We start from the raw sequence: 23,542 nt of genomic DNA, 5'->3' as shown, positions 1-23,542 counted from the left end.
CAGGATTTATCTAGCAAAGTTTGTAATAGAACTGCACAACACAGCCTAAAAAAATTAGAATTCCAGCGAGTGCTGCTGCAACCCACATCTTCATACACACAAAAATTGACTCCTCTCTCTCCCTCTCCCCAATGCTCAATACTTCCTCGCAGTTCATCTGTCATCTGAACTGCCTCCAACTGAGAATGAACCTCAGCTCTGCTTGATAGCATCACTCTCCTAGGCAGTGGTGATGAATGGAAGCAGTGACAGCCTGCACAGCCTAAAGCTGCAGCTGTGAGGCACAGGTGGGCAGCAGAGGTACAGCAAGGGCACATTTTAAAATCTGAGTTTATTTCATCACAAATATGATAAGTGTTTTGGTCAAAATGGAGAAATTTTTTAAAACCTATTTGCAATTTTGTATTTTTGTGTTATTATAACTGTGAGCTTACTAATAAATATTCTTTGATGATATATATTTATGATCTTTTACAATTCTGCTAGCAGTGTTTTTCTAAATCAGGGTACACTGAAGTCCTAAAAAAAACCTAACTAGACACAGGTTTGGTAGGTATGGTTGATGAAAGTTACTATGAAAAAGACTTACAGAAATAATATATCAAGTGTTTTCTGACAGCCTTCACAGTCTAAACATTTTATACCATTATACCCAGAAAAAATTCCTTGAGATAAAGGTGGCCCCAATTGCAGCTCCCCCTGACAGTGCTCAGTGTTTACACAAAGCTATTTGTTTCCCTGCAGTCAGCAAAATAAGAGTCCAAATTTCTAAGAAAGAGCACTTACTCTGTAGAAGTTTTAAAAGCAAATTTTGTTTTAGCATCTGTGAGAGCATTCTGAAGCTATGACTCCTTAAGACTGACTTGGTACAACTCCTAGTTTACTCACAATGGAGGAGTCCAGTCTATAAAACTAAATGTTGCAATGTTTCAGGAGCTTCACAGTCTGATTACATTGTGCTATAATTAAGTTGCATCCATCCTTGCTCACTACCACCAAGAAGATTCACATCTCCAGCCCAACAGCTGAGCTGGCACAGCAGTCACAAATGGGCAAATACTGGCTTTACAGTGACCTCATCAATTATGCTGAGTCACAGAAACAGACTTCAGAACAAATTATTAGACTACACAAAATTTTGCACCACAAAAAATTAAGACAAAGTTGAAACATTTCCACAAATTCACTTTAAATTAAGAGGAGAGTAAATTAACAGCATGGTTATGATTGTAAAACTACCACGCTTGAGGGGTAATTCTGCTTGGCTGATGAACATCTGAAAGGCTTCAAAAGATTAATTAAATAATCCTGTCAAAACCAGTTGTTTCTTAATGCTCCCATAATGAATAATACTGATTATGAATATATACTGTACTCAATGTGTGCTTTTAGAATTAATTTGGCAACTGTGACTTTTGCTGAAATATCACTGCTTGCCTAGATTTTATTTTTGGAGTGATTTATCAATTCAAGAACTTAATTTATTCACTAGTTAACCTCTGATGCTTTTATATGTATCACTATTAAGAAAGGAGCTTTTCAAGAAAGCCCAGATGAACAGATGAGCTGTATCTATCACGAAGTTTGGTACTGCTGCTTTTTCCTTGTTTGGTGGTTTGTTCTCCCTTAGCTAACTCTAGAGTTCTGAGAGGACCACCGAGGGCCAGAGAAGCAGCTGTTACTTTTCCTTAAAGACACACTGCTAGATATCCAAGGAATCCCTATAAATCATGAACAAAAAGATGAGAGCAATCAGAGAGCTTCCAGCAAAAGGAAGGAATGCCCAGCTGGGCCCCTACCAGACTTGGGGAGTTTAAGGGGGATCACTGTGTTTGCTATGCCCTCTGCAACAGTGCCTCGAGTACACCTGGGTGTTGTGGTGATCCCAGGGCAAGGACACCTCCACAGCAGGCAGGGATGCACCAGCTGTACCCCGTACTTCTTCAGACCCAGGCACCACAATTCAAGTGTCAGAACAAAGCCTCAGGAGGATTCAGGCCAGGACTTGTGCCCCAGTGTCTGAGTCATTACCCTTCCACTGCCACCACGGTGTGCTCAGCAAGGGCTGTGCCTGTGCTGATCTGCAGGTGTAAATCCAACTGTAGTAACTGATTATGGAAATCACAACTCCCCTGGGACACAGTATTTTTTCATTCACATGGTGTGTGCCCTTAAAAACCAAATTAATAATAGGTTGGCATCAATATCTTCTTTCTGCAAGTGGCAAGAACCAACTGCTACAGAAATAGATCTGAACCACTGATAACCCAGTTCTTACACTTGTTCGTGTCCCACATTTGCAACAATCCTACTTTATGGAAATTGGAATTTAATATATTAAATACTTGGCAAGATCACCAACTCTAAATACTGAAAAAGAAATGTCGACGCTGTACTTTTCCTTTTTTAAACAAACATTACAAAATTGAATTTTATTGAGTTTCACACAAGATGCACTTATAAAATTGATACAGAATGTCATTCAACAGAAAAAAATGAATGCAATTTCAAGCTTTCTTTAGCAACTGCTAAATAATTATAAAATAAGATACACCAAATTGACAGATAATCTTAATTTCAATGTGTGAACATCTCCAATTAGTATAAAATACATCAAAAATCAAAGATTTTCAAATTTTTCCACAGCACAAATCCTCTTCTTTTTGCTTTCATCCCTGAACATAACCACAGATTTTGGCCATTGCTCCCACTATTCTTATGGGAGAGGAGAGGCTGAAAGACTGCAGCAAGGAGCTCCCACCAGAGCAGACAACCCTAAACTGTACAGCAGAGTTCTCTCATTACGACGTCTGCCCAGACGTGTAATTGTCCAACTGCCTCCATCTGCTTTATTACTGTAGTCCTGCAAGTTTCAGGGATTAGCAGATACATTAAACTCTCACATATTCATACAGCAAATAAACTTTGGCTTTCCCATCCTAACAAATTATGAAATTAGCAAAGAGCAAATTGTCTTCATTTGTTCAGCACTGAAGTACTCTTATGACACCTTCCCTTGGAAAGTAAGATTGATGCTTACTTGAATGTCTGAAAGGCATTTTGGAAGCTAACGCTGTATTTTAACAACATATGAAGAATTTACCATTAATTAAGGGGTCTCTTCTGATAAACTCTCCAGCCTATGTTCTGAGCTCAAATTTAATCCATTCTTGGTCTGAGGATTCCAAAACTTCTTTTGTCAACCCTCCCAACTCTGCATCTCACACCAGAAATTAAGATGCATTGTAATGCTTAAATGCTCTTTATAGATCTAGTCCATCTACTTGACTACAACCAATCAATTACATTAAATGGATAATTATGATTTGATTGTCAGTGTGAGCTTTTATAGGCATGTTCTCAGGCAAGTTAATACACAGATGTCATTCTTCTAAGAGTTAAATGCAAAATGCAGTGCAATTTCTTTACTGCTGTGTTAATGCCATACATACAGTTCCAACACAACACTTGTTTGCTGCAATTAACACTGCCGTTCATTAACATTAGAAGTGTCCCTTTAATATTTTTCCTACAGTAACAAAAAATCCTCAGCTTTAAAAAAAAAAATTTCTAAATAATTTGCCTTGCAGGACACACAACACATGAAATGAATATGCTTCATATTTGCCCAGTTAAGCAGAACCTTCATTACTGTGATCTTTCCGTGGTGTTTAGTATTCAGATAAAATACTAAGCAGTAAGTCTTTCGCTTAAAGGCAAAATTTTATTCTGATTACAAGATTTTCAAGATACATCTTGAAAAGATTTTTGTTGACAAGAATAACTATCTGGACTTACTGTTTAATGTACCAATGCTTTATGTGTTTGTTGATATAAGCACAAGTTTTGGATTCTGCTTGCAGACGTTTAATAAAACACGGTAACTGGATAGGCAAGCTTCCGGTCAAGTCGCCATACATTTCCAGGAATATCCTTACACTGGAGGAACCTTCACGAAAAATAGTGTTCTGGAAGCATGGTTTCATAATGCAGAACAGGGTTATGCTTTTTTCCAGTCTGTTTTCCAGAAAAGTGATAACTGCAGCTCTGCCACCAGGCTAGAGACTCACGATCCACCACATTTTCCAAGAGGCAAGTTAAAGATCACTTACTTCACCTGACCAGATACCAAGCCAAGTTACTTGTAGAAAGAAATTAATATTTTTTTTGCCATTAATAATTTAAGTTTTTAAATAAATATTTATGTGCCTTTTGGCAACTGTCCATTCTGGTAGCATCTGCTGTCCCAACAGCTCAGTATCCTTAGCACATTGATTTAAAAAAAATAAATTCTTAGTCAATTCTGTTTCCACAAATAGTAAACCTGTCTATCTCCAACAAGTCTTTCTTTGCAGACCTGTGTTTTAATTCTGAACTGTCTTGACTTATATCTTTTTCTTCTCCATCAGGAGTTGTCAGAAATTGATCAGAATTGCTTGTTATAAGTAAAGATGGCATATTCTCCTTCTGATGCACTGGTTGATTGGTAACTGATGTAGAACCGTTTTCATCTGTGGAAATTCCTGTTGGAACAGAAGACAATTACAAAGATAATAATGAATTCAGTACAGACATATTGATACAATTTGCAACATCCAGATTCATCCAAAGCTATCCTGAACAAGTGTGCTGCCTCCAGTCAGCAGAAGCAACAGAAAAGCGCTTTCTGGAAGCCACCATCCCTTCTTAGCTTTACTGCAAGAGGTTGCTGTTTCTGATTTAGAAAACATATAGAAAATAAATTAAGAAATCAAATTCTACAGAAGTTTTAATAATCGGCAAGAGCATAAGCAGCGGAAGTTAGGACAGACATGCTTATTTTTGCTGGCTTAAGCAAAAAGATTTCTGATGGTCCTTGTGTGAATCACACTAATGTTCGCTACTGAAATGAACAAAAGGAATCCCTGTGGCAGGAACTAGATGTGCCTAATCCTCTACATAAGTACAATAAACCTGCCTTCTCCAGGGATAGCTAATAAATGACTCATGCGCTGCTACGCACTTTAATAGCACTGGCTCCTAAAGCAGTGATGTTAAAGATGTCTATTTTTATTCCTGTCTCTTACTTCAGTGGAATTGAACACTGGCTTCATTAATCTAGGATATTGGTAATATCCATGTCTTTATTCCATATTTTGTTAAAATGTTTATAAAATTAAAATACACAAGCAAATGACAAGGAGATAAGAAAAAAAAATCTCCTCCTCAGTAAAGACTGAGTTGTTTCTAAAGGAATCTGAAAAAATCTGACTGATGTGGAGAGTCCTGCAGACCAGTCCAAGGAAATGTTACCTGTCAGAATGGTAGCACTTTCCAAATCACTACAAAAGCTTATTTCTGCAGAGCATCTGTCCACAGTATGCCATCCATCTACTACTTGGAGATACATGGGTTACCCTCTACAATCTTAAGCAAGTTAAAGGTACTAAACTTGCATTGAGAAAGAACACAAGTAATTTTAATTCTAGAACTTGGTTAAAAATGTAAGTATTCTCTAACCCAGCATCTTCCAGATGTAGCTGGTCAGCCTCTAAATGATTACCAGTAATTAGAGCTTTCATCCTTCAAGAGCAAGTTTAGAATTTTATTCTTCAAAATCTTAGCTGTTTTTGTGGACAAGGTGGAAACTCTTTAGAAAATTAACTGACCTAAACTATAAGCTGGCAGAAAGGAGACCAGACTAATTAATTCCCTTACCCTCATCCTAATAAGAGATGGGTTGAGAGACTGTATTGTAAAAACCTGATAAGTGGGGCACAGAGATTAACTATGACTGCAGAGCCCAGCAGTAATAATGCAAAAGCTGGGGGAAGCTACAATCATTCTTTCATGTAATCAAGATTTCTAGTTAAAAAAGAGGTGCTAAAAATATAAAATCCCCTCAAAAAACTGCAAAACTGAGGTTTTCCCATCACCAGTGAAAGCTAGGAATACTTTGAATAAAACCCAAAAAAGCTTTTTGGTTGCTACTTTTTACTCAAAATCTTTCCATTAGACAAAATAAGCATCTCTGCTACTTCAGCTCAAAACAGTCTCAGGTTTTATACCCTGTAAGTTAAAGGCTCAATATAAGTAAGTACAACTTACTAAGTCTCATATCCAAATGTAGTAATAGAATGCTTAATTCAAACACTATCATCATTATAGTCCTCTAATGAAATGCAAAATTGAATGCAAATATGAATTCAGAACAATTCGTATCACATTCTTCATCATGAAAGTAAAGCAGCTGTATGAATTTAAACATAAACATTTGCACCAAGTTTCTGCCTGGTGTTATTTGACACCTATGAGATACAGAGGTTTATGCCAAACACTGACAGATCCTTAACTCTCCCCTTGCTGGCGAGACACTCTGACGACTAACGAGCACCTTGCATTTCAAGCTGTTCAAGCTGTTGGCAAGCCACGGAGTGAACACAATAAAAGCCCCACTGTTAAGTTCTCTAAGGCTCTCATTGAGCTTTTCCCACAGGAAGATGCAATCCAATTCAGTTGAGAGGAACAATGAAGGTTTCTGTTTCCTTCTATAATGTGTCACACAAATACAATAATGCCGTATTGCCATTATAAATTAACCACTGATGCTGAGGACCTGTAAGAGGAAATTGTGTGAATAGACTGGAAATGGGCTAGAGACCCACTGAAATTCCTATCTGGATTTCAGAAAGTTTTTCATTATGTGTTCATGACAATTAATTATACCTATGCATAAACCGACATGTTTTACTTTGATTTCATGAGAAATACAAATTGCTTCCCTACTAAACTTAAGCACTGTCACAGATGATGTGTAAACATTCACTTATTTATGCAGTGACTGGCAGAGGGGGTTGGACGAGATGGTCTTTAAAGGTTTCTTCCAACCCAAACCAAACCATTCTGTGATTATGATTTTAAAACAAAAGCTTCTATTCCATTGTTTCTATCACCTCCACATATCCCAGTGAGACCTTACCAGAGATATGAGAATTTACTACCAAAAAAAGACGCATGAACTAAAAGCAGTAAATTCTATTGTATTTTCATTATAGTCTATTATATATTTGTGTTCACAGCTGTGCTATGGCACAATTAAGGTCCAGCAACAGGGTTTGTGCAGCAAACATTGTCATGCATTTGGTTTAATACCAAATTTAGTCTGAAAAATTTTCACTGAAAACAAACCAAGGCAGTTAGCCTTACCTTGGGTAGATTTAAATGTGCCCTGCTGTTTGCCAGCTGGCTTCCCTGGGGTGGCAGTTGGGACAGGATTGAATAATTTCTCCTCCATTTTTGCTTCCTTTACATATTGACATGATTTCCCCAGCAATACAATGCTGTTAAGGACTTTGAGAGATATTAACCTGGGAAAGAAAATTGTTTACATATTTACATTAGTGTATTAAAATAATTGCATATTATTCATACTGCAATTATTCATAAGAAAATTGCATATGATAAGTGCTGTCTTAGAAGGATTAGCTAACAAATTAAATCCTTTCAATATCAAGATCAAAAGGTAATTTCCTTTCTCTAACAATTTGTTTCAGAGTCAATGCTTAATTTTTTTTACTCCAGAAAGAGAAAAACATCAAGTTTTATTATTTAACCAAAGGACTACAAGGACAGTTAAGCAGCCATTTAAGACATCAAATATTTAAACATAGAATTAAAAAGTGCCCTTAACTGCAAGTCCAAAATAAATGCACCCAAATTAAGTGTGCCCAGCCCAGGATCTCTAGTAGACTTGGAACCATAGGACAGCAAATACAGAAAGACAGAATCATTAAGGTTAGACAAGACTTCCAAGATCACTGAGTCCATCCCTTAACCCAACACTGCCAAGTCCAATATCTAGCTTTTACAAACAACAGGCTAATCATAGTAAGTCCTTTTTCACATCACAAAAGATGTCCATAAAACTCAACAAATCCCAAGAGGCAGCACTGCATTACCACCATAGTGCAGTCCAGATGATGGCAGATTCCCTTTTTACTATGGCTAAATTGCAGCACAAACTTCAACAAATCCCTGAATCCCTTTCACATCTCTCTCCTCGTTTGAAGAAAAGGAAGGCCTCATCTACCATCAAGTGCTTTTTTACCATTCAACTGAGATTAGGTTTTTTGCAAAATGACTCATAGAGCAGTGTCCACTCCAGGAAGCAAAGGCTCATTGCAGAATGACAAGGAGAGAGTGATCTGTTCTCTGCAGGATTAATGAAATATTCTCTATGCAAATCAAGCTATGCAACAAGAGTGAACCAAATGCAGACTCTGAATTCAGTCTCCATTCTCTGAAAAGTCTGTTTTTCATTTACATGATTAACAGACTAAAACCACAATTTAAAATGAACATCCACAGATCCATGAAGCAGGTATAACCCCAGCAGCAGCTCCCCTATCTCTGTGTGTAAATGTAATCAGGACTTGTGAAACATAAAAAAAAACCTACTACACTTCTAAGGGAAAAAATAAGTTTTGCTTATTCTATTTCAATAAAGAAATGGAAGAATGAGCAGAGCACACCACTTTCAGTACTCAGAAGAAATGGACATTTAGTATCCAAGCAACCACAAAAAAGATACCATTTTATACAGTTTGAAAGCTGTGCTTCTCTTCAATTTTACTATATTATTGGGACAGATTTTATTCCAGAGAGTTGAGACGCTCTCCTTCATTTTTAATGTTTTAGAGGTGTTTTTCTTATGCTTCTTATGTAACATGTTTTTGTTCTGAGAGAGTAGGTTTCTACAGCATAGTTTGACTCTGATTTAATGAGATCAGAAGTTGAAAAGGCCATAAATCACCACTTTCCTATATCAGTTCCAGCTTCTCATGGAAATTATGCAAGCATTTCTAGCAATTCTCCTTTATTCTTTTCTGCCAGCCTACCCCAGGCTCAGATATCTAACAACAACAATGTAAGTTTGCAGTTGTTCAAATTTCTAGAAAAAGAAAAAAATCCTCAAGATTTTTTTGCAAGATTCTTTAACTACAGTTAAAGTTTAACTAGAATTGTTAATAAACAACACAAAATTAATTCATCCATAGTATAGGCTCGATTCTTTGCCCAGTTAACTGCTTCAGATTTTATCACATCATTTCTCGCAGATCTATGGTATTATGTTTTTATTCTAGATATATTCTCACATCTGATGAAAAGCTGAAATTTATGTTCAGAACAAAAATTACTTGAAAGATGCAAGAGGTGAGATAGCTCCAAGTCTGAGATCATGGCAAAAGTAAAAAATTATTCTCCCTTTTCAATAAGGACAAAATAGAACAAAATATATTTACTTTTGTGACATATGTCTTTAAAGAATGGCATTTAACATTTCATGTTAATCACATTAATCCTTTCTGCCCTCCATTCTCCAAGCCCCAGAGACAGTGAAAAATCCTGGGCTGCAGCAGTGGAACGGTAGAGGTAGAAAAACATTACATATATTGGGAAAAAGGAAAAACCACTGAGCAGGATGAAAGTGCTGACCTTGGTATACCACAGCTTGAATGTGATGACCAGGGCATAGAGCTTTGAATTATACAAAGCTGGCTTTAGGGAGAACATGGGCACAGCATGTAGTATGCTGGGGAAAAGATCAAAGTATGGTGCAGAGGAATGTGGCTAAAATTTTACTATTTGGCCTGTGTGCAGTATCTCAGTCTTAGTTATCTGACACTAAACAGATGTGTCCCTACTTTGTTTACTGATGTAGACAAAACGCATCTGATTGAGCTCTATTTTTTGCAGATCAGGGTCAGATTAGAGATAAGAGTCTACCTATCAAAAAAGAATGTGCACAACCTATTGTAGAACAGTAGTTCTCCTCTCTACCAGCATGGTCTCCTCTCTTCCTGCTGAACCACTGCCTCAGCCTTAGAAGTCTTACACTTCTCAAGCCTAAAGCTAAGTTGTTCTCCACTGTCCTACCAAGTTATTTTTTAAGTGAAAGAAGTACTCCCACAATACTGCAGGCAGGTTCTTCTTCTGTCAGCAACTAGAAACACTTAATTGCTTATGATCTATTTTGAGAGACAACAAACAATGACAGTGCAGCATACACCTTTCCTAGAAAGTGGCCATCCACAGCAAGTGTCTCAAGACAGGCAAACTAAATTGGATGTAAAGTACAGTTATGCAGTCTCAGAAGAACCTATCAACTGGTGAGAAGTTAAAGGTAAGACAAGTATAAACTGACTTGGCAGTGAAGGGGTGCTGAAGGGATAACTGCACATCATTGGCTGTGGAAAACACATTCCCATAGAACATCATATTTCTTAATTCAGATTACTTACTGATCCCCACCCTTCCCAGGAAAGGTGATCTTTGCATTTATTTATTTTTTAAAGAGCATTTTCCTAAACCAAAGTAAACCTTCCATTTAACTACCTGAGAGAAGAATTCATGATCTGCTCAGAGTACTTGAACTGCTTATTTTTATTTGCTTATGGAATCTTTTGGTCTTTTTACAGAAAACTTAATTCCTTGGAATTCAATTTCCCTTTTTACACAGAAGTATGGTGTTTGTCTCTCAGATTCTCTCAGTCTCTTTGCAATAACTTATTTTCACTACTGGAGTTCCTTATTGAGGGCTATAATCCCCCAATGTAGTCACAGTACTTAGGGACAAATCTGCACTCTCAATTTCAGATTATCAGCATAAGGGTTTTACATTTATGTTCTAATGCATATAAACTGTGTTTATCCTTACATCCAGAAGGATCAACAGAAACTTCTTTGACACAGGTAATCAAATAATGGTGAATACTTTTCAACTGTGTGGATTTACTTACCCACAGTAGAACAGCACAACACAAACATAAGCTAAGACTCCTTGTACTTTTATTGAGCTTGTTACGACTCTGATGAGCTGTTTTAAGAATAAAAGTCAAAACTTAGCATACAGTTATCAAAAGAACATTGTACCATACACTTCTTATTTGGTAAATTCAAGAAAAAGCAGAAACATTTACATTAACAGAAATTTAATCTAATGTTCCCCTTGGCAGTACTAACTACTCCAGATATTGATTTGAATAAGTATTATACTAGCACTTAGTTGCAACTTTGCCAAAACCAGAGTGTGACAATGTTTCCTTAATGCTGACTTTCAAGTAAAATAAGAAGTGGAAAAAACCTCTGAAATTCAAGGGCTAGAAGGAAAGTTAGCAAATTTTGAAGAAAATATCACGAGATGCAACACAAAACAAAATCGTTGTTACACATTATGCTGGTGGACCAGGCATATGACTCCCAAGTTTAACTAACAAATGGATCCTGAAATTTCAGCTTTATTTCAGTAGTTTAAGCAAATCCTGTGAATAGTATTTGTCTTTATGTCTATGGGAGAACATTACATTTAAGTTAATTCATAATGATATTCTTCCAGGAACACGGTGAATTAGCATATTAGCTGACAAAGCATGTACAGATCCCCAGCATTATCATAACTACTGCTTGCTGACGTGTGTATGGGGAAAACCAGAGCACAACATGCATGTGTAACTATTTCAGAGTGAAGTACTCAACACAGCTCAGGACCTCAGTGCCCCATACAAGAGAATAGTGAGTCATTAAGCGTGCCGTTACAGGGACAGCTACAAGGACTCCTGCGAAAAACCTAAATAAACTGCTGCACTACTGCTAGCCTTCTGGCAACCAGCTGCTTTGACTATTCCAAATGAATGAGTAGGGTAGCTGCCAAAAGGAATATGTGTTTAGTAAACAGAGATGTAGTTTAATTCCACTGGTACAATTCAAGTTGTTAAAAATTCTACAAAATTAATATATATTTGATATTCTATGAAAGGCTGAGAAACAATAATGGATTTGTGACGCCACAAGTAGTACGTGGTATAGGTTATACTGAGTGTTAACCTTTCAGCATCATTTCAGTTACTTCAGATGATAATTTCATCCTCAAAACATCCAGCCAGGTATCTCAGAGGGACAGATTCTCAAAGTGAGATCCTATTTACAGAAAACTGGTAGGAATGATACAACTTACTAAAACAGCCAGTGGAAGAGGAATGAAACCCATTCTTCTGGAAACCGAATCACTATAATCTGTATATGCCTAGGAAAAGAAGAGGAAGAATAATGAACTACTTATGCAAAGCAATGAGCTTATTTTAGCTTGGCACACCCTCCAGATAAGAATAAAGCTCTGTTAACAAACACTATACTGGATAAAGTGTACCTATTCACATTTTGGAATTCAAGTGGAGATAGCTGCAGTCTCAGACAAAAATGTAATACTACCATGACCAGTAAGATTAACTTCTAAATCAAGAGCAACTGGAGTATAATACAAATCTCTAAATCGAGAGCAATTAGGACACTCAATCCAAAGGCACTATGATATTTCATCTGTACATTATTACCAGCTTAGAGACCTTTTTGTATTAATTTGACTGATCCTCAAATACTCTACAGGAAAAACTGTTACAGGGATAAAAGAACAATCATCCACCACACTGGCAATTTTAAATCATTCTACAAACATCTATAATTAGCCTTAAGATAAGTGCATTAAAATTATTTTGAAAATGTTTTTACATTTGAAATCAAAACAAGTACTGTGCATGACAGCTTGCCTGCAGTATTCAACATCACACCAAAGTTAGTGCCTAAATGATGCTATTTTTATTTCCCATAGAGGATCTTTAGGAAAAGTAATGGAGTATTCAAAACTAATAAACCAGTGTTTTTTTAATTAAGAAATTATTATTAACTATTTGTAGCTGATGGTGTCAGCTTCTTTATGAGGTTTAACCACTACATTCTTCACAGTAGCCCAAGAAACAAGCCCAAGAAAACTACAGAAATTACAGTAATGAAATTCCTTTAATAGTTAGAGTACACATCTAAAGCACTGATGAGTGGAATGCTAACAAGTGAAACCTAACGAGTCCTCATCCATGAAAGGTATGCAGTAAACAGCTTTCCAAAAAATGGTACTAATAAAAACAAGTGGTCTGTGTGTTCTGTAAATACCCATGCCATGACAGTAATGTGCATAGTGCAAACATCTCTAAACATCTGCGCACTCTGTCTCTAAAGAAATAGAAATTCCTAATGAATACTGTATTTTTAACCCAACACAGTTGAAGTACCATGAAAAGAACAGCAATCTAAAATTACCATGTTAAGTTTACTTACTTCCCTTGTATGTCAAAAATGTAAAGTTGTTGCAACTGTCCCCTTACTCCAAGTGTATTTGGAAGAAGACTACTCAGCAGTATATTAAATAAAGCTCAAACTGACCTGAACAACTGGATAAAATGAATATAAATGATAAAGAAATATTCCTATTATGTCTTATTAGAGAAAGCACAGCAGAGTTTCACGTTGCAGGAGTGTCCTGTATGTATTTCTTTAAGTGCTTGTTCCAACATCCCCCCCGTAACATTGTGTTAGTTAATATAGGAAAGTGCATTTTATTTTCAGGCTTACATTTTTCTGTCGACTGCTAACAAGGTCAAATGCAAGACTGGCTCTGTATTCACTGTAGACCTGGAAAAAATCCAGCAGATCAGATGTGTGATTAATTTATTGCACTTTATAAAAGCAACACAGATATTAATAAAGTATTTCCACAAAGTATTATGAACTTATGAATTTGCTGAAAGCCAGTTTTCCTGAGGTCTAACTGCACTCTTCAAGACATGAGTATCTATTTCTGCAGTAAAGTAATTTGCATACTTATATATCTACACAACAACAAACAACACCACACTACGCTTTAGAAATTGAATGAGACTTCATGAATTTACTGAATTTCAGGATCATAAGAAACACAAAATAACAGGAATTACATTAATCACATTTAGTTTTTTCCACCCACAGTTCGTAACTGCTTTTAAGCTAAAGGAAAGCTAGCTTTAGGATCAAATTAAATAACAGAGCTTTCTTATACACTAACCAAATGATCCTATGAAGAAGGCAAATTGCATCTGAAGATAAATTAAGTTTTTCTCTCTCTTTAAAACAGTTCAGCATATTAAGAAAGAAAAGCATCTATTTTAAGGGTAAGTGGCAGGACAAGTTCTACTGCAGGTGTTAATAATCCTGGAAAAATTCTGACCTAGCAGCCATAAATCTTTAGACCTTCATACACAAACCCCACAAAGTTTATTAAATAAACCTTGCAAAATTGCCAGTGACTATCCCCATCCTCCAGCTGTTTCAGCACTCTGAAGCATGCTACATTTTTGGCTACCATGACTTCATTACTGCTCTTTTCCACACTCTATATACAAAAGTAGGGCATGCATAAATGCCTCTGGCATAAGGGAGCTTATTAAGTGCATCTATTACACTTGTTTCTACACCTCACAATGCAGTTACTTTAGAGATGTTGAAAAAGAAAGCACTTCACAAGTTCTGATCTCATTTCCTGAGAAGTGGATTTAATAGTGAAAAGACACTAACTCATATCTTCATGAATTTATCAAGCACGTTTGAATTCACACAGTGTGGAGCACAAGTGGCCCATGTATCATGCTGCAACACACAAGAAGCAGCCTCATCCATTGCTTTAAAAGAAGGACTGGATAATACATGCAGGCTAAGAAATTTCAGGAGTGGGAAACTAACATAGCCTACTTCATATTAGTGCTCCAGAGACAGTGGGAAAAAGATATTTCTGATTTCAGATTCCACTTTTAACACACATGCAAGAATAGAGTTAAAGTTGCCTAACAAGATCTGTTTTCCCAAAAGCCTGAATTTTAACCTACAATCCCTTTTGTTAGGAAAGGCTACAAGCTCTGTCTAGACTGCAGAACAAGTAACCTTCTTTCAATTTAACTAATGATCACTTCACAAAATGATCTGCCAGTAATGCAAATTGTAGGTATTATGTGAGCTGTTATACAACAATTGCAATAATTTATGGATCTGGAACTACTAATTTAGACTCAGAGGTGTTAGTTACACATCAAAATGATCCTCAAAAGTATATTGTATCAGGAAATTAGCATGCTTTCCCAAGTGATATTGAATATATGAAAATAACAGTTTTTAAGTTTTCTGTACTGGAAAAAAAATTAGTATTAAAAAAAATATTAGCAAAACTAAATAGAATTTAAAATAGCACCCAGCATTCCAAACAGGATACCTACATCTGCCGTGATGTCATTGAATTTTGTTATAAAGGCATGTTTCACAATATCCACTGCAATTTCTGAAGCAACCACCATGCAAACATCCGGGAATAACACCCAAAAGTGATCTGAAGGTTGTGAAGAAACAAGTTAGGCCATTGAATTTAATGCCAGCATACAAAAAGAACTATAACAATTTTATTCAACAATGAAAAATCCTTATGAGTTTGAAGAATCTGTAAGTTTACATCATCACTGAGCATGCAGTGTGTAAATTCTTGCTTACTCCATTTGCTGCCCTAACAACTTATCAGTACTGTACAATCACACCACAGTTAGGATCAGGCTCTAAACACTTCACTTTGTCCACCTCTACCTCCAGCAGGAAGACAACCTTTGTAAGTACTAGATACTACATGTTCAGTATGTGTAAGACAAAGCATCTGCAGTTTTAGATACTTGAGGCAAAATTTAGGTAGACTGGTAAGATTCAGGCAAAATATATCACACAGATCTGCGGTCAAAATTATTAAAACAATGTTTTAATAAAATCAACATTTTACATAATATTTATTAAATATGTCATTAAAATATTAAGTATAATCAATGTTAGACTAAGAATTGTATTTTAAACATAATCTTTATCACATTTCAATCTCACTAGCCACTTTCTAGGGGATCCTTCACTCACAGTGTACTCTGAGGAAAGGAAAAGGCTGGGAAGAAATCATTCTGACACTGCTTGAAAGGTAACTATACATGTTTTTAGCATAACAATATATATTCCTAGCAGAAAGAACAGTCATTCTTAAAAGAATATCAGAAATAGAAAAACAAGAATCTAAGGTATTTGACAAAATTAAGATTTGCTAATTAAAGGTATTGATTATCCTTATCTTTCAGACTGAAGGAAGAAGCAAGAGATACAGCTCTTGACAGCATAGGAATTTTTCTTCTAGTTTACTCACCTGGATTCCATGAGAACTGTTCCATATTTCTTAGACATACAATTAGTAGCAGCACATAATTGGTGAACCTCTCCTTTATATCTGGATTAAAAAACCAAAACCTGTCAGCTCCAAAGAAACATTTATTTGCATACAAAGATACATACTCATTCTGAGGTTCTGTCATTTATTAATTCTTAGATTAGATAACATTTTCCACAAATTATTTGACTGGATTTAAGGGGTGGGGGAAATGCTGGGAACCACACCATGGACAGGGTTTCTGCAGCCTCAATTGGGGGTTCCCAGCAGCAGAAGGGACTTGTGACTTACTATCATCTCTTCTAATACATTAAAAAAATAACAATTCTTCTTTATAAAATCTGTGCATTCCTTCCGTGATTCAGAAAGAACCAGCAATTCCTGTTACTAAAATGAAGAGAATATACCTATCTGTCCTTTCAAGGTATTACCATTTCATTTTCTAGAGTAGTAAGTACATCTCATTTTCTCCAGTGAGTTTGGTAGAAGGAAGAAAAAATGTTTGAAGACAACTGTTACACCTTAGCTAGAAGGTTCCTACCAGTCTTTCCCACTGCCATCTTAAAAGGGAAGAACAGGATGTATCAGCACAGTTATCAAAACCGTAAGCACTGTAACACAAAAGCAATCTAACTAGGGACAAAGTCCTATGACTTGTCTCCCAGACAAGGCTTTTTTTCTACTTTGGTGTCCTGTTTCCAGAGATGACACACAGAGATTGCTGCAGGAAGCATCACATTTTTTAGGTTATTAAAAAACACCTTCCTGAAACTGTATTATTGAAAAAGAGGGTAAAACCTAAAACATAATGTCATCACAATTTAGGAAGTCCAAAGAAGTCTTTTTAGAAGATAAAGCTACTAAGAAAATCTGTGAAGACACTGTTATTGCTTGTTACACCTGTCAATAACCAAAAATAGTTTCTTTGTGGGCCCTCCAAATCCAAAGGGTTCATTTTCTTATGTACCTCCAATATTATGTGGGGTTCTACCTACTGATTTTGGGAAACAAAAAATAGAAATGTTTGGAAGAACACCCAAGGATTAAGCTGGACAAAAAAATCTGACTTTGTGTCAACAGTTTCCATCATCTCAGACTACAGGCCAACAGCAATGCTCATGGCTGTAGTTACTGCAGTATAATAATATCCCTCATTTTAGAATAGAAGTTTGGAAATACTGGTAAGTCTGAAAAAATTGTGCAAAAAGAAAACAAGAAATCCTCCAGGAGAAGGAAAGAAAAATTAGAGAATTAAAGAAGAATGAGATTTCATGCACAATATAAAAAGGAACATCTCGGGGTACATAAATTCATCTGTCAGTATGGGCTGGGGAAGGGACAGAGGAAGCACAAGCTTTCAAAATAGAATGAATGGCATATATGGTGGGGGAGAAAACTTCAATAAATTTACAATAAATTTAAAGCAGAAAAAAAGACATAGGTAAAATCTAACCATAATTTCTTGACTTCCTGCCAGTAACACTCCAACAAGTGAAGTACATTCTTCTAAAGCTTCTGAATTCACAAAATACTGCCCAAATGACAATATAGAACACAGTATTGTCTGAAAAGCCTAGTTACAAGCTGTCACTTGACACTGTCACAAAAGGATGAAAATGCAGTCATGCACTCACTGATCTACGTTCTCCATCATTCCCTTAAAAATAATCACTGAGTTTTCAGACTATTTCCCAGAATTTCAAAACGGTTTTATCTTCTATTTCCCACATCACATGCTTCCACACTGCCATGACACATCACTGGTCAGCAATACATAACAAACACAGATCTCATCTTCAGTTTTTCAGGTCCCAGGGAGGACTAAACAGAGAGATATTCCCAAGTGGGAAGCAAGGACCTTAATTCAGGCCTAATATTAAAGTATGTCTCAAGCTAATCCTCCAGACATTTATTACCTGCTTGGTATACATTAACTCAGCAATCAACAGTATTAAATTGAGAAGGGACATTTTGAGCTTTAAATTTCCTCTTAGAATGGTGTAATAATACAAATTTTTCTTCCACTGATTTCTGAGACTGGGTGTGACAGGCTGATACCTATTTTTCCCCTCTGCTTATCTCCCCTGTTCACAGCGGCCTCCCTTCTAATCTATTATCTCTGCTGCCACAGCTGTTCAAGGCTTTTAGAAGGAGAGGAATAACTGTGGCTGCTGTTCTTCATCCTCATCCTTCTCATCAATTGTCAGAGTTGCAAACAAGGCAGACAGGGCACTTTACAGCAGCTTCAACAGTAAACTAAAACAATTCAAAAATATATTTCTCACCCTCATGGACAAGGACAAAAAAGGCTTCAGGATATCCAAAACAATCACAGGTACTCAGTCCTAAATACCAATTAAAATTCCAGAGTACAAAATATATACATTAATGTTTCATCATTTATTATGAACTTATTTCATGTTGTATGTGTACATTTCTTTTTTTTGAATCGGTGAGGGGATTTTCCTGTACCATGTATTGCCACTTCTTGGATGATGTGATGAACTACAGAACAAGTGAAGCTACATCTCTGGATCCACACTTGCTCACGCTCTTAAGAACAACAAAGGCAGTGTATCACTGCATTTGTGAATTTGGCAAAAGAGCGACAAATCACCACTGTTAGTGATCAGTTACAGACAGCACAGGTACTACTAGGAGGAAATCATTCCATTCTGCTTCAGCATAATGAACAGTAAAATGGAAAGAAGTTCAACTCAGTTTTGCATGTATTCCACTAAGTATATATAAGAATATCACATAATGGTTTTTCTGTTAGGATACAGTATAGCTTCAATTACCCTTGCCATTTTAAGACAGGGTTAAATGAGAGCCAAAATGACAGATCAATGACATTACAAATGGTCTTCAGCTACCTCCACAAGGACATGATTAAGCAGCTTACTTTCTCTGAGTGATCATAAAACCTGACGTGTAGCACTAATTCAGGTACAGTTATCCCCTTGACCAGTCTCTTGTCAGCACATACCACACATAGTGCTGATGATGTATTGTGCATGAAATCTGTATGGATATCAGTGACAGCCACTGTCCCTGAGGAGTCCATATTGGTACCAGTGCTATTGAGTATCTTCATTAACAACACAGATGTAGGAATTGAGTGCAGCCTCAGCAAATTTGCAGATGACTGAGTGCTGAGGTTGCCACACCAGAAGGGGTGGGATGTCATCCAGAAGGACCTGGACAAACTCAAGAAGTAAAGCCATGGGAGTCTCAAGAGATGGAATAAGACCATGTGCAAGGTGCTGCATTTGGGTTGTGGCAACCCCAGGTATCAACACAGGCTGGGGAGGAACAGATCAAAACCAGCCCTGTTGAGAAGGACTTGGGGATTCTGAGGGACGAGAGGCACGAGCTGACAGTGTGTGCTCACAGCCCAGAGAGCCAAAGGTGTCCCGGGCTGCCTCCCAAGCACTGAGGGCATCAGGGTGAGGGAGGAGATTCTGCCCCTCTGCTCCACTCCAGACACCCCAGCTGCAGGGCTGCTTCCAGCTCTGGGGTCCCAGCACAGGAAGGACATGGACCTGCTGGGCTGAGTCCAGAGGAGGCCACCAAGATGATCAGAAGGATGGAACACCTCTCCTATGAGGAAAGGCTGAGAGAACTGGGATTGTTCAGAGAAGAGAAAGCCTCAAGGTGACCTAACTGTGGACTTCTAGTACCTGAAGGGAGTCAACAGAAAAGATGGAGAGGAGGTTTTCACAAGGGCACATAGGGACAGGACAAGGGGTAATGGCTTCAGACTGAAAGGACATAGGTTTAGATTAGATGTTAGGAAAAAATCCCTTACTTGAGGGTGGTGAGGCCCTGGCAGAGGTCGCTAAAGAAGTTGTGGATGCCTCATCCCAAGGTCAGGCTGGATAGAGCTCTGAGCAAGCTGGGCACCTCTGGCCATAGCAGAAGTGTTGGAACTGTAGATGATTTTTCAGGTCCCTTCCAACCCAGGCCATTCTGTGACTGATAGGCTGCATTCTGATGCCATGCTAAAGCTGCACTCTTACCAGGACTGGCTCAGCAGCCTGACACACATCATACTACATACTGCCCATACACACTCCAGATTATTTTGAAAGATGATACTGTACTTGCCTGTGCTTCTGTGCATCCTCTAGTGGTGCAAGCGATACGATTAAATCTTTTCAACTGCCTTTAAATTATGTATTTCAGTATTTTGAAAAGGGAAAGGAAGAAGAATCAGACATTCCAAGACTTAGTACATCAGAACTTAGTAGTGACATGACAAAAACATGTGTGCCTACAAGGGCTGTCATATGAATAGATGTGGTAAACATTTATTTCAATGACAGGTAATGCACATACTGCCATAATACAGTAAAGGAGAAAAAAGCAAGACATATTTTTTTCTTGGTTGCGTAAAGTAAAGCCCAAAAAAGGATTGCACATAGACAAATCAGATTTTAAATACTTTTGCCTCACTTACATTAACTCTGCCATTCCAATTTTAACAGAATTCTATCCCCATATTAATAACACATTCTGCCCTTCCATAAATCCTGAAAAATAACAACACATACCCAGCAATTAATTTCCAGTGTGCCAGAGGGTATCATTGCTTTTAGAAAGCACATAAAAGACATCAAACAAACATTATTGGAAATAAAGATTCCTGGCACAGCATTGCATCTTTAATTTACCAATATCTCAAACAAACAACTACTGAACCCTGAAGATCTTAGGTACTTTGCAGTAGTAACTAAAAGAGACAGTGAAATCCCAGAAACAGAGATCTTGGAGCAAATAGTCTTCAGAACACATAGCTACTTCCTTCCAGATTCCCTGACACATTATGCAGGAATCCAAATAAGAAAGAAAAAAAAATTATCATGTTAATACCATTGTTTATATGTTTAGATCAAAAGCTATTATAAATTGTAACATTTAAGAAGTGAAACAAGATCTTTCAGTTTACATCTCAGAAACTCCTGAACAGCTGTAGTGCCAACTACCTCTTAACAAGTGACCAGAGGACAAGAAAGGATCAAACACTGAACAAGGAATCATCAAGGACACACCAATCTTAAACAGTCTTGCCCCCAAATCCCTCATTCTTAAAATGAACAACTTGATTAGAATAATGGTACTTAAAAAAAACTTAAAGCCACATGAAAAAGCAATTCGAATTGCAAAGACCAAAGGTAAAAATAAAGGCTATTCAATGTTGTGATCAAATTGGGAACAAAGAACAGAGAAAAATTACAGAATTTTATAGAGAAGAAAACTTACTTTCTAAAACTTCAGAATAAATGTTAAATTTTTGAGACAAGAGATTTAAAAGACAAGGAAGAGTCAGGCCTAACAACCAACTGAAGGAAATAACCTAATGCATTACATCCAATGTCCTTCCTTGTATGAGGTACAATTGAGTTTTGTGAAAAAAAATTTAATTTAGAGCACAGCTCTAAAAGCATAAAGGAAGGCAGCATGCTGGGCTTTCAATAATGATGAAAGAACATCTCTTTATAATTTGGTCTCCTTGTTCTCTAATACTGACCCTACAAAATTAGTTTACAGATAACTATTTCAAAAAGAGAATATATTATTTAAATTTAGGGAAATATTTCTTCCTGATACAACAAATAAAAGGCTTTGTGTGTAGAAGTGTTTTCCAACGGCTACAGAGTTTAGATTGCCTGGGTGTACATAAATTTCCTTGTAAAAGTCAGGGTGATTATGCAAAACTAGTTTTGCTGCAGTTGACAAATCAAAGCTGTGGGAAAGTCCCAGATTCTGTAGCTGCAGTCTCAAGCAGCTATCCAAGCCCCAAGTCTTTGTTGATCTGCCCCTAAAAGATAAGTTTTATTAGATAACAATTAACAAATGTATATTTAATGTCCTGTTGAATTAATTTTTATGTAGATGATTCAGTTATTTTAAGTCTCGAAGTTTTGGTGAATTTGCTGTTACAGTAGAATTTTAAATGGCCATACAAAGGTGAGAAGGATTACTGACTCCACAAAGTCCAGAACGAGAAATAGTGGGAAAAATAATACAGCCACACATCAGCTTGCTATCCACCAAATGGTGCTGAGCATGATGCTAAGTGAAAAATGATTTCACAGTTTTCAGATCTAAACTGGTGGCACTTCCTATCCTGATGCCTTACTACATAGAAGCTTGAGCCAGGCAGGGCTCTGCAAGGTATTTCAAAGTGTGATACAGGACATGTTTTACAAAGTACAGCTTGCACAGTTTGTTTCTGTTTTCACATTAATATTCACAAGACAACTTGCTCTTGAATTCTAGTTGTAGTAACTTCTCTTGAACACAGCATCTACTCTTGTGGTCATTGTTTATCTTTTCTGCTATGTCAAATTTTTCTTTTGATTAACATGTTAAATAAGAAGAGAGTTTCACCTACTCATGAGAAAATTCCTCAGAAGCCCCTGTGAGATTCCTATTACTCCCCTGAAGAATGACTGTATTTAGCTACTGTGTACTAATCAGTACTTTTCTATTGAATTGAAAACATATGTTTGACAACAGCAACATTCCGAGCTGAGCCCCGGAAAAGGGAATCCATTCAGTGGGTCCAAGCTTAATCAGCTACTGTTGCCATCATTACCCTAGAGATGACTGCAGAACTCAGAAAACCATGGGAAGAAGCAGAGAAAGCTGGGAAATACATGGGAGTAGCTAGATTTAGTGTTTCCTTTCGGAAGTTTAGTCCAGCCCAGGCATGTGGTTGAAGCACAATATGTTCTAGGACACACAAGACCCTCCAAAAGCCAACTGGAAGCTCAGCTGACAGGACTAGACTAGCCTCAGTCCCAAGGTAGGATAAAGCAGCAGCATAGCATGTCAACACAAGATGGACCATCATTTCAGCTGCATGAAATAAAACATTTAAAGGATGCTAAAGTGATCAGAACACACAAATTGAAACAATACTGTTCCATCCTTACTGAAGCTGTGATGCATTAAATCTGTTCAAGTTCAAAAGAGGTGACAAGTTATACTAAAAATCTGCCTGTTATTTATCTCTGAGAAGAAAAACACTGCTATTTATAACCATACTGAAAGGTGTTCCAGGAAAAGTGATCTGTTTGAAGGGAATAAATTAGCTTGTTTTGTGCACTCTTCTATCTATGTACTCAGTGCTTCTATCGCCACAGTGTCTAATGAATGGCAATATTTCTTCCATCAACTGATAAAGGATGACCTGGTTTTGCCATTATGGGTCTTCAATAATAATGTCCAGCAATAAAATATTGATATTCTTTTCTTTTTATGGAGGAAATTACTAGCAATTTCTAATACCAGTTCCTTGCTTATTTCAACATGAAAGAGGCTTCACCTTTATGTAGGAGAGTTAGATGCATAGTTGTAACTATTTCTGCATTAATAAGAAACCTTATCTAGGTTTTCTGTCAATAGTTACATAAATTTCATTTTTAGCATTCTCACTGTAAAGTTAAATAC

At 36.9% G+C, this 23,542-nt stretch overlaps 1 protein-coding gene across 3 annotated transcripts in view; it reads right to left on the bottom strand.

Annotated features, from left to right (window-relative positions):
* Nucleotides 1–3,704: 3,704 nt before the first annotated feature.
* The window catches only part of TAPT1 (transmembrane anterior posterior transformation 1), a 46,820-nt gene continuing 26,982 nt past the window's right edge, over nucleotides 3,705–23,542 (bottom strand). For all 3 annotated transcript variants that reach the window (XM_033060502.2, XM_033060503.2, XM_033060504.2), the window contains 7 exons: nucleotides 16,061–16,141; nucleotides 15,111–15,220; nucleotides 13,441–13,500; nucleotides 11,993–12,061; nucleotides 10,779–10,855; nucleotides 7,186–7,346; nucleotides 3,705–4,523 (listed from right to left, as the gene is read on the bottom strand). In XM_033060502.2, the coding sequence (XP_032916393.1) occupies nucleotides 4,294–4,523; nucleotides 7,186–7,346; nucleotides 10,779–10,855; nucleotides 11,993–12,061; nucleotides 13,441–13,500; nucleotides 15,111–15,220; nucleotides 16,061–16,141 (788 nt within the window). In that variant the 3' untranslated portion in view covers nucleotides 3,705–4,293. The remainder of the gene's footprint in view (nucleotides 4,524–7,185; nucleotides 7,347–10,778; nucleotides 10,856–11,992; nucleotides 12,062–13,440; nucleotides 13,501–15,110; nucleotides 15,221–16,060; nucleotides 16,142–23,542) is intronic.

This window comes from Catharus ustulatus, chromosome 5 (assembly GCF_009819885.2).
Source record: "Catharus ustulatus isolate bCatUst1 chromosome 5, bCatUst1.pri.v2, whole genome shotgun sequence".
Classification (NCBI taxonomy): Eukaryota; Metazoa; Chordata; class Aves; order Passeriformes; family Turdidae; genus Catharus; species Catharus ustulatus.
This window is presented reverse-complemented; position numbering and strand designations above follow the sequence as displayed.